The 13,240-nt window shown below is 34.8% G+C and overlaps 1 protein-coding gene across 4 annotated transcripts in view; it reads right to left on the bottom strand.

Moving 5' to 3' along the window:
* The window catches only part of LOC126776815 (synaptotagmin-10-like), a 111,614-nt gene extending 98,673 nt beyond the window's left edge, over positions 1–12,941 (bottom strand). For 3 of the 4 annotated variants that reach the window (XM_050499616.1, XM_050499615.1, XM_050499617.1), the window contains exon 1: positions 12,830–12,941. In XM_050499616.1, coding sequence (XP_050355573.1) covers positions 12,830–12,941 — 112 coding nt within the window. Of the gene's footprint in view, positions 1–3,026; positions 3,096–12,829 lie in introns of those variants that run through there. The other variant, XM_050499618.1, reaches the window with a different exon arrangement.
* Between the last annotated feature and the right edge of the window lie 299 nt (positions 12,942–13,240).

A 13,240-nucleotide genomic window follows, 5' to 3' on the forward strand; every position in this document is an offset into this window, starting at 1 on the left:
CACAATATTAGAATAATTACGACAAATATTTTCTTAATGATTAAATATATAGAATGTCATATTTATGTAGGAATGGACTTTTGTAACATTGTAATAGAAGAGCGACATGTCAACAATATTAATAAAAGAGAGAACTTATGATATATATATTTTTTTAAGTTCTTTAACTTTTAGTAATAAATAAATACTTTTAAGTTGTAAATAAATATTTTTCGAATCTTGATTGATCTTTCACCCTCATAAATATATATTTTTTTCTTTTATATTACGTGAAACCCTCAAAGTGTAATCTTGAATAGATTATAAAGTTTTCCACCCAATCAAGTACCACTTGGCATCGATTTTTTTTTTCTTTAAAAATTCATGGGACTACTCTCGATCTATATTTACTTTACTTATTTCAAATAATAATTATCTTAGAAATTATTACTAATACAAATTTTGTTAGTTGATTTTTAAGCGTATTTAATACAAAAAATAATTAATATCTATGAGAGAAAAATAAACTGGCATGACTTATAATGTTTTTTTAAAATTATTTATTTCGTCTTAATCTTATCGTTTAATTGTACAGACAAAGTAAGCGCACGGAGGAAAAATCTAATCATAATATACTATATTTAAGTGGGCTTTAACGAGAATTAAATCTTCATTTAAAAGAATTATGCTAAATGTAAAGCTACCACGGGTTTGGAATGTAGATTCTACCCAGAAAAACCGCCAAGAAACTCAGTAGTTTGGATGGATGGATTGCTACAAGGAATGCTCGACAAAAAAACCCAAAAATATTTTATTGACAGTCAGCAATCATAAAGATAATATATCACATTATTAGAAGTGTATAAAAACGTTTCACAAGATAATACGTAGTAAGCAATTTGTAAACATAAAGAGAATGAACTAATAAGACGGGCAACCCCCACACCAGACACGCCTACACTTTCTTGGAATATCAAATATCTAAATAATATGTTTGTTGACGTTAGACGCTGATCGCGACTCTTTCTTAGAAACGGTATCTTTTCTAAGTATAAAATAAATACGATATTTAAATTTATTAATGTATACAATGTATAAAATTTGATATATTTTTTTAAATGAATGAACCTTGGTGTTGGATGAATAAAAAAGACATTTTTCTTAAATTTTGCTTATCTCTTCCTGTTTTATCGACAATTTAGTTTGATTAAACAATTAACCTTCAATACAGGTCTAAGTTCAATTTATGTTTTACATAAAAAATGAATTCAAATACAAGTTCCTTTATACGATAGCACTATTTACTTATTGATAATCACAGTACCACCAGTTCGAAAAAAAAAACCCGAACATGAGAAGAACCAGCGAAAGAAACAGCGAATTTATTCCTAATTTTTTAATTGCTTACAATTTTTTTAAAACAAAAAAGAGATTTATCGCTACTCTTCCAAAGTGTCTATGAAATAACTAATTGTATAAACTTTTGCACAGAAACGTTACTCTACAATTTTGATGTGAAACGAGCGTGCGAAAAAAAAAAGCGAAGGTGCCAAGCACCTTCGCATTTTTTTTTTACCAACATATAGGTTATCACGCTTTATAAAATTGTAATCACTGTCAAAGAACGAGTTACTTAGTCTATAAAGTATATTACAAAAACGTTTTCCAAACTCAACCAGTTTTTGGAAAGAATGAGCATAAAACTTATTAGTTGTGATTAAAATTTATATATGTATATTCATAATATGATGTATATATTATTGTAAATATAGGAATGTTCTTATTACATATATATAGCCTTGTATAAACAATCGTTACGTCACAATACATACGAGTATAATTAGGGTTGATGTTAATCATCAATATCATTAGACGTTCAAACAAAAAAATAATAAATAATTTACTGAAATATTTACTCTTATATTTATGTAATATAATATTGAAATAACGTAAGCATGCTTAGAATAAAGCTTACGAAATTTTTTCCGTAACAAAATGACAAAATAATAAAAATATTATATCGTAGCTTCTAGCAAGACTCTCTGCTTATTTTTTATTTAATATTTTCTGAGATTTCGACGTATTTTAATAACAACGGAATAAATTCTAATAACTTAACATTGATTCTACTATATTAGTTTTCTCTTATTATTTTATACGGGTAGTATAAAATTACGATAACTTATTTAATTTAATTTCATAAATAACGATACCTAATATTATTATATTATTTTAATACATTATTGTGAATAAACAAATAGTATTATTATATATTTAAATAATTATCAAAAAAAAAAGATACATTTATTACTTGTTGTACTTGTTTATTAATATTCTCTATCTGTGGCTCTTTTCACAGATTAATTTAAGCGCGTCCTTAAAATGTACTCTCATCCACACGAGTGAACAGTGACAGATCGTTGACATGATGGATTATAGATTTTTACGAGAAACCTTAAGATATATTCTTATATACAATACGTATTTCACTTCACAGCACATTAAGTGTAATAAATGCGTTATTAAAATTGTTAACATAAAATCTATAATTTAAAACATACAAGCTATGTAAACAATTAAAACAAATATATATTTTCAAAATTTATTATGTGATGTTTAATGGGTTAGTTCGTTGCTAGTGTATATTATGATCGAGTACAATAATAATAAATATTTGAATTAAATAATTCAAATGTACATAATTTAATATAGACTGGCAAACTATCAAATGGGCCACCTGATGGTAAGTACCCATAACCGCCTATCAAAATTGGCGCTGTAAGTAATATTAACAACCTTGAGAACTAAGATGTTATATCCCTTGTACCTGTATTTATATACTATAACCAAGAATTTAATTAGTTTTGTAATATTAAAAAATATTTAAAGTATTCCAAATTAAAAAAAGCAAAATTTGACCTTTGACTGATATTACGAAATAACATTTTAAAATTACCTACATCAAATATAAACTTAAAAACTACACTGCATGAAAAGTACACTTCAAATGAATTCTAAATCAATACGAATCACATATGCACACTCACCTATAATGACACACTACAAATCCAATATATCACTTCAGCGACACGCAATAAAAATCCACTCCAATGACATCAACGACGAATCAGTTTTTAATTCCAATGAATAAAAAACAAGGCGCATCTCACTTCGCATGGACAATGGAATAAAACGCGATTCCATATGAAGGTCATCAATTCAGGAAGTCTATATCCGATGGATATGTGTTATCGTATTTTATATTTTTATATAAATTATTGTAATACCTCTAAAGCGTGTAAGTCGGTTTGTTGGTTTTAATTAGGTAGAAATTCAGTGTAGACGACAGGTAGATTTCATCTCGATAAAAACGTAACTACCCTGTAATTGTAACTTGTAAATGTGGAGCGAGGTGACCTGTGGAGTGAGATGGCCTATAGGTTAGAACGCGTGAATCTTAATCGATGATCGTGGGTTAAAACCCGGGCAAGCACCACTGAAATTACATGTGCTTAATTTGTGTTTATAATTCATCTCGTGATTGACGGCGAAGGAAAACATCGTGAGAAAACCTGCATGTGTCTATTTTTATTGAAATTAAGCCACGTGTATTTCACCAACCTGCATTGGAGCAGCGTGGTGGAATAAGCTCTAAACCTTCTCCTCAAAGGGAAGAGGAGGCCTTAGCCCAGTAGTAGGACATCAACAGGCTATTACTGCTACCCTGTAAAGGTACCTGTGCTGATGAAATGGTAGTTTCTAATTTCACTATAAATAATTAAGCGCAATGCTTCCATGTTGACGATGCGCCAAAGTGGTGGCACATCATCACATCTGTTCTAGTCGCTATGCCAACTCGGCTTTGATGGCATCTCTCTAATTATTCCTTCATATTTTATTACATATTATCTAAATAATGCGCTAGGTCCGAAAATTATGAGTCGTTTATTGTTTTAGTTTATACGATTTTTGACATGTTTACATGTGAGTATAGATATATAATATTGCGTTACCAATTCATATACATATGTGTGTGTGGGTTTTTGTGTAAACGTTTGAAAGTTTAATTAGTTTATATTAATTAAATATGCACGTGTTGTATGTTTGTTTTTTTTTGTCATTTGAATAAAATTAATGACTACAAAGTATTCTATATATATACCGTAACAGCCTGTGAATGTCCCACTGCTGGGCTAAAGGCCTCCTCTCCTCTTTTTGATGAGAAGGTTGCATATATGAAAACATAATTTTCTTGCTCTATCATATTCTAGACTAATGTCCACTGCAGCTGAAAGTTTTTTAACTATATTTTGAGAACTTTACTCACTCGGGAGTAAACTTAGTATTTTAAATTTTATACGTACGGATAGATGTTGAATTTACATGTTTTATATCGAAGTTTTTCAATTCACTTATGAACCAAAATGTATATATATAATAAGCAATGATCCACCAACCCGAATTGGAGTGCATGGTAATTAAATATGCACGTGTTGTATGTTTGTTTTTTTTTGCCATTTGAATAAAATTAATGACTACAAAGTATTCTATATATATATGAAAACATAATTTTCTTGCTCTATCATATTCTAGACTAATGTCCACTGCAGCTGAAAGTTTTTTAACTATATTTTGAGAACTTTACTCACTCGGGAGTAAACTTAGTATTTTAAATTTTATACGTACGGATAGATGTTGAATTTACATGTTTTATATCGAAGTTTTTCAATTCACTTATGAACCAAAATGTATATATATAATAAGCAATGATCCACCAACCCGAATTGGAGTGCATGGTGAAATAAACAGTTTGGGAGTTTACTATACATACTTTAATATACATAATCTATATATCTATATATAAACTTTCGGATATTATTATTATATCATTTTGTTTAATACGAAACGTTTATATTATATAGTTTTTAATCACACATATATAAACGAGAAATGATATGAATCCCAAAAGAATTAACTTACACGGAGAGGGCATATCGCTACTGGAGTTTAAAATTGTCAATTACGTGTACCAGGGTCCTAATTGGTATAGTTGATGGTCTAAAATGTTATAATTATTTTTTTATATTCAAAGAGATTGAGAGACCGGTATTCTACCACCGAAATGCAATTTGCGGAGGAAGCTTGAACCACAAGAACGGACATAAGCCACTTTTATCCAACACCTCATATGAGAGCAGAGTTATCATTGATTAATTTCTTTCTGATCGATTTCGGCCACGGTGGCCAATCTCAAGAGAGATTATGCTTTACAAGGCACGGAAGTGTAACATATCCAACTTCCAGACTACTACTACTTCCAGACGAATACTGAGATTTTTGGCAGAGAAACTCAATCACTTCTTATTGGCCCGATCGGGGGAAGAATCCAGGACCTCGGGATCTGCGGTCTTATAGCTACTAAACCAACGACGCAGTCAAATCTAAGCTCTGAGTTAGTAGTACTTGATCATTGTGTTGGATGCATAAACTTGTATAAAATTTATTTATTTGATGAATTTCTTGTCGGCTTCTCAGTAAAATTGGATTGGGATTGGGACGGTATGCGCGATTACTATGCGTCGGTCCCTTGGAAGGAACGTAGCTTCAGTGGGAATGACCCGACAGCTAGTGCCGCTGCTGTTGCTGGCGAGATCATGCTGGGAATGGAATACTACATTCCTAGCTCAGATCTCGTCAGTAGGAGTACGCGTAACCGTTGGTTCACTCGTGAATGTGCCGATGCTGTATCAGCTAAGCAGGCGGCATATCGCAAGTGGATCAACGGCTGCATTAGCGGGGCATCTAACATTGACTCACTGAAAGCAAACTATAATAAAAATTCCAAGTCCTATAGAAAGGCATACACGAGAGCGGATGCACAGCGCATTGTACAGATTGGTCATGACCTTGTTTCGCATCCTAGGGGCTCCCGTAGCTTCTGGCGTCTGACCAAGTCTGTGCAAAACAATTTCTGCCAACCTTCGCTGCCACCGCTCAGAAATCCGGACGGATCGCTAGCTCACAGTCCGCAAGAGCAAGCTGATCTCCTGGCTAAACTCTTTGCCGACAATTCCGTCATCGATGATTGTAGTGCACTGCCACCTACAATACCTGCATGTGGCCATACGATGCCTGACATTAAAATCAGGCAACGTGATGTGCGTGCGGAGCTGCAATCACTTGATGTACGGAAAGCTAGCGGTCCCGATGGAATACCAGCCATAGTGCTGAAGAAGTGCGCAGCGGAGCTGTCTCCTGTGTTAACGCGCCTGTTCCAACTTTCTCTCTCTTCGGGAAGTGTGCCGGAGGCTTGGAGAAGAGCTAATGTGCAAGCGGTTCCCAAAAAAGGGGATCGGTCTGACCCGGCAAATTATCGGCCAATAGCTATCACCTCAGTACTTTGTAAGGTGATGGAACGGATTTTAAACAATCAACTGATCCATTACCTAGAAGATCACTGTCTAATCAATGATCGTCAGTACGGGTTTCGACCAAAACGGTCCACAGGTGATCTTCTAGCGTACGTAACACACCTCTGGGGTGAAGCTATCGACAAGCATGGAGAATCGTTGGCTGTCAGCCTCGATATCTCCAAGGCTTTCGACAGGGTCTGGCACAGAAGTCTTCTCTCCAAGCTACCGGCATATGGTCTGCCTGCTCAGCTATGCACCTGGATTGCCAGCTTCCTACACAAGCGTAGCCTTCGTGTTTTAGTTGATGGTTGCGCTTCACAATTCTATGTAGTGAATGCTGGGGTCCCCCAGGGACCTGTGCTATCTCCGACACTCTTTCTTTTGCATATCAATGATATGCTCTCCCTTGGGAACATACATTGCTATGCAGATGATAGTACAGTGCATGGTGGATACCACGGACGCGCAGTGGCTGGGCGGGCGGAAACTGAGGAGAGGCGGGAGAATCTTGTCATTGAACTCGATAGGACGTTAGATCTCATCGCCAAATGGGGCTCTGATAATCTTGTTGAGTTTAATGCCAAGAAAACACAGGTATGCGCTCTCACGGCGAAAAAGTCAACATTTTCCCCTCTTCCCTCCCTCTGTGGTACTCCGCTGGTGATGCAAAGCAAAATCGCCATGCTGGGGATTGACCTTCGCTGCGACCTTAGTCCAAGGGATTACATCGAGGCTGTTATAAAAACAGCTTCACGGAAACTCGGAGTTCTGAACAAGGTGCGGCGCTTTTTCAAGCCACAACAACTGTGCCTGCTGTACAAAACACAGGTACGGTCTTGCGTGGAATATTGCTCGCACCTTTGGGATGGCTCCGCTAAGTACCTACTTGAGGCCTTGGACCGGTTGCAGCGACGTGCCGTACGCATTATTGGCGACGTAAAGGTCACAAACACCCTTGAACCTTTACAATTGCGTCGTGAGATAGCAGCACTGAGCGCTTTCTATCGACTGTATCACGGCGAGTGCTCTGAGGAATTATTCTCTCTAATTCCTGCTTCCCCCTTCCTTCTTAAGTCCACGCGAGCTGGTTCTCGATGTCACCGCCTAACTGTGACATCAATTCCATCGCGAACAAAGAAATTTGGCAACTCCTTTCTTTGTCGCACTTCCAAAAAATGGAATTCCTTACCAGCTCACGTATTCCCCTCCTCTTACAACCCGGGTTCCTTCAAACGAGGCGTGAAGAGGCATCTTGCGGGCCGGCAAGGCGAAGGCGGCTAGTGCAGAACGTTTTTCCCGTCTGTACTGGCCGTCGTCGCGTTTGGACTCTACTACCACTTACCATCAGGTGGAGTAGAGTCATTTGCCCTCCCGGCGATATAAAAAAAAAAAAAAAATGTATATTCAAAACCAGCGATAGATGATATATATTTCTCATAAAAAGTAAATATTGACTTTCATTTCATACTTTATGGGGAAAACTCACTCGATCAGCGAATCATATCCCTAGTTCGTGGAAACAAATTTCACGAATACTCGAACCAATATAATCGTATTTTGGCTGACCTTGAAAAAAAAACCTAAAATCGAAATAACATTATTTTGCTAACTGTATCGATTTTTGTAAAGATTCGACTTGGTAAATGTTTAAAGTGTCCCAAAAACATACTAAATTACATACAGAAATTTAATATTACCTACATCAAATATCAACTCAAACACCACACGGATTCAATGCTTGTTTATAGCTTCCGAATATCCGACTTGCAAATGGGCCACCTGACAGTCAATGGACACCACCGTCCATAGATATCATCAATGCGCTACCGCCCGTGAGAACTAAGATGTTACTTACGTCCCTTGTAAAACCCACTAATATATAGTACTCTCTCTCGTAATTCTATAACAGAGCACACTACATACATACATGCATATAAAGTAATATACAAAATGCTATGTTTCGCTATAATCCATAATCCGAAACAATAACGGAATAAAATTTAATACCCAACAAAAAAAATTAAAACAGATTAAAAAATCCTGCCCGTAAGCTACAAGTTCGCTTAAAAGTTATATTTACATGAAATTATTCGCTATTTTGTGCCTATGCCTAACAATGAAAGCCAAAACAAATCTGTTAAAAAATGGAGCCCACATAAGATCGAATACGTTGTCGTTTTTAAAGTCAGCTAAAATTGATATAATATATTTCGCATCAAGATTCAAAAATTCAAACTATTCTTAACAAAAATAAAATACTAATTGAAGTTAATTTCTCACTCAATTACTCTTAAAAATCCAAATAACAAAATTGAACACTTTTAACGAATCGCATGTCGCACAAATAACGACCTTACCTTATAGCGCGAGAGCCCAAAAACAAAATGGCGGTCTGAGATTAGCGCGCGTCTTTTATTTCATCAACCCAGTTGTTGCGATAAAGGGATCTTCTAGCTATCTGTAAAATTGCTTCTGTGAGCTAAATTGTATGAGTAAATTGCGATTCTGTTTTGTTTATTTATCTAAAGTACTTCCCGAAACTTATATCCAAAATACATATTAAGTAACAAATGTTAATATAATTTAAATTATTCAAAGGATCCGTCTCATTTCAATAATTGCAGTAATCGTTATACCAATCATACTTATATCGATCGTACATAAATTACAATAATTAATTCCAACGTGGATTAATCCTTTTATACTTAGATTATAAATTTTCAATTTCTAGAGCTGAGATAACGCAGTGGACAGAGTCATGAATCATAATAGTATATAGAGGGTTCAAACTTTTTTTTTTGATCTGGTTCAAAAATATACTTCCTGTAATTGGGACTTACCAGAGCTGGCCTATGCGAATGAAGGTTCTGGTGCAAACCTGGGCAAGCACTTATAAATTTTCATGTGCTTAATATGTGTTTATAATTAATCTCTTGCTCGGCGGTAATGGAAAACATCGCGAGGAAAAAGAATGTTATGGATGAAAATCTGATACCAACCCGTTTTGGAGCAACGTGAAATTAAGTCCAAGCCTTCTCCTCAAAAGGAGAGGACTATTGCAAAGAGAATTAATTTTTTTCTTCATCACTGAGCATGAGTTGAATGATAAACACTAATTGAACATATAAAAAATATATTTAACGTATTTGAACCCGCGATCTACGCTTACGATCCTCGCGTTCTATCTATTGCGCCGTTGATCCGCGTAGAGCGAGATTATTTTTAGCCCACCGGCCTTTTAACTCACATAAATTTTACTTCGGGTAATTATTATATAAATGATAATTACCACATTTATAAAAATTAAACAACGCTTATATACCCCTGAAAACTGTTTTTGACATTTTACGCACACTGCGCCTAGAGCGATCGCTGCTCTCGCTCTACCCCAGTGCCGGCGCTGCTTAACATATAAAATACTTTTATACTAGGAAATAACAGACTTTCCAGGGCAATCGAAAAACTTTCACAATGTCCAATTCCAAGTACATGTGAACGACTACACAAAAAAAACCATCTTTTTTTTTTTTATAGAATAGGAAGGTGGACGAGCATTTGGGCCACCTGATGGTAAGTGGTCACCAAACGCCCTTAGACATTGGCATTGTAAGAAATGTCAACCATCGCTTATAGCCAATGCGCCACCAACCTTGGGAACTAAGATTTTATGTCCCTTGTGCCTGTAATTACACTGGCTCACTCACCCTTCAAACCGGAACACAACAATATCAAGTATTGCTGTTTTGCGGTAGAATATCTGATGAGTGGGTGGTACCTACCCAGACGGGCTTGCACAAAGCCCTACCACCAGTAAACTAAATCGGACATTATTCTGTCCCAAATGAGAACTGTGCGAACAACCGGGATAATAAAAAAAGAAAATATAACGAGTGCAACACAACACACGTGAGAGGAAAGAAAACTTTCGATATTACTTGATGGTAAGGCTTTGTGCCCAGCAAGCCCTGCAACACTTGGTATTGTTGTAACTACATGCACAAGTGACATAACATCTGAGTTCCCAATTTTAGTGGCGCGTTGTCGCGCCAATGTCTATGGGTGGTGGTGACCCTACCCGTCTACCTACCTCTATTATAAAAAAGTGGTGTTTCACCCACACACACACACACACACACACACGTCAAGGATCTTTGCTCTCCAATTCGACATTGAAATTTTACTTATTGCACATATCAATTCCGTACAAACGACATCACAGGCTCCACTAGTTTCATATAAACGCAACTTCCGTTTGATATCTGAATATTGCATATCAAACATCGTAGCGACTTATAAAAGGTACTACAAACTACTTACAAATAGTACCATAGTTCTTTTAATAAAATTCCTTTCTAGAATTTTCTGGAATTTTTACATTGCTTCAGGCAAACACTCGATAACTTTGAAGCGTCAATAACCCAATGGTTTACGAGTAGCCTAGCGATATAGAAGTCGCAGGTTCGAGGTTAAAAGTCCTACCGCTTGAGCTATTGTCGACCTCATTCCTGACACAAGTTGTACGCTTAATTGGAGGAGTAAACATGTATATTAGTAATTCCGTAAGAAACGGGCATTTCTATTATTCTTTTAATATAAACCTCTTAAAAATTCAGAATGAAATTACCTTTTACAGTTAAATCGTCATTTAACATTAGATATTCTACCGCAAAACATCAGTATTTTGTATTGTTGTGTTCCGATTTGAAGGGTGAGTGAACCAGTGTAATTATAGGCACATAACATCGTAGTTCCCAAGGTTGGTGGCGCATTGGCGATGTAAGCAATGGCTAACATTTCTTACAATGCTAAAGTCTATGGGCGTTGCTGACCACTTACCATCAGGTGGCCCATATGGTCGTCCACCTAACTATTCTATAAAAAAAAACATAATTTTATAATATTAAATGTAAAACTACTGCAGGTTCGGAATGTAGATTCTGCCGAGAAAAACCGTAAAGGAAATACTTACAATAATATGAGTTATCATATATTCATAATTAGTCTTTTACACAATTTCAATAAGTTATGGCAATCAAATACAATTAAATTTATATATATCAGCCCTGGAAATCAACAAATACTAACTCTATATATATATATACTCTTCATAAACTTTCGAAAACTTTTCAACTTAATTAGTTTTTCCTTTTAATTATACTACAAAAATTAACAAAAAATATCTATTGTGTCTAATAGTGAACTTGTTTTATTTTAATTTTACTCAATACGTATTCCAAATATCTGATTATCGCTAAATTGTAGTTTAAAGAAATGCAAAATGAATAATTCATCAAAAACGATAAGCAGTAATACCAGGTATAGAATACATTTATAACTGTTTTGTAGAAAGTGCTTTATGAGCCAACTTGAAGAGAGAATATTTTGATTTGATTCAAGGGGTCAGTTCAGAAGGCTTGAGATAAAGAACATGGTTCCGGCTAAAATTCACAGGCTCTTAATTTACTTTTACTTTTGATATCATAAATTGATATCAATGACTTAAATTAAACGCGACTAAAGTCTTAAAATTGGTGAAGTGTCAATTTTAGTAATTTAATTAAGTTAAAAGAACACAATTTTACTTGAAAATATTAAAAACACAAATGTTCAAGCTTCATAAATACAGTCACGTCTTGAAACTAAATTTCGAAACCATTTGAGCTAAAATTTTGCACTTATTTCTGATGGCAATAAAATATCGAATGGCAACAATACCATCTCAAATAATAAAAATTATAATCGTTTAAAATGGCCGACAAAAAATAATTATCGTTTTATTGAATGATATTTTAATTTTCAAAATTTATTCATTATTGTTTAAATTACTACACATTTTATAAAATTTTTTAGTTTTTATATACTTATATATTTTCTTCTTCGCTAACTGTGGTTGTAAAATTGTACTTAGTTTTGGCATTTTTTAAATGCGTTCAAATTAAGGAATAAAGAATCGCAATGAAAAATTTCAGTACACAATTTTCTTTTTTACATAGAATATCTCATAATATTATACAAAAACAAAACGTAATTACAATAATAAACCGCATTTTCCACTAAACGTTCATAAAAATATTTGAAAACGCAATACCGCTGCCGTAATTATTATAAACACTTGAATATTGGAAACCCTCACACGTGCCGAATTAATTACATCCCATGGAGTGCTTTAGCTCAGCGAATAATAAACAATTTTGCAAATTGGCAAAGGAATTTGGTGGGCAATAATAATTCTTCATTATTACATTAACAACCAACTTAAAAGATATTTTACTGACGAAACTAAGAGTAATACCATGATTAGTTTTTCAAAAATAATTTTTATACTTTTAAATTTATCAGGTGTATTTTACTAAAATTTAAAATCCAGTTAGTAATATACCAGAAACGGTATCGTAAAGAAATTAATTTCAAACATTGAACACAAAAAGGGCACTAACCTCCGCTCGCGCGCGTTTCTCTCGAGTCGTCGACGATCAACAGGTGGGGTCGCCTCGCTCGCCCGAGCTCGAGCTCGGCTGGCGCGGTGCTGCTAACTCGCGGCACGCCCATCACGTCCGACGGTCTGGGCGCGTATGCCGCCGTGCCGCCCCGTACCACTACTTCAGGTAACGGCCCTGGACATTGCCGCGTATTCCTTTGATATAAGTGCATTTAGAAAATAAAAGTCATATTGTCTGTGGTTTAGCATAGCGAAACACTAAATCGAAATTCGATTTTTAAATATCTTTTTTAATTACGTTTAGTGTCGTTACTCGAAGTGTTTATATCAAATGAATCATAACATTTACAAGTTTAATGTACTTTATCTGGACTATTATATAAAATACGCAAAAAATAAGATAAAACTA

Source organism: Nymphalis io, chromosome 21 (genome assembly GCF_905147045.1).
Source record: "Nymphalis io chromosome 21, ilAglIoxx1.1, whole genome shotgun sequence".
NCBI lineage: Eukaryota > Metazoa > Arthropoda > Insecta > Lepidoptera > Nymphalidae > Nymphalis > Nymphalis io.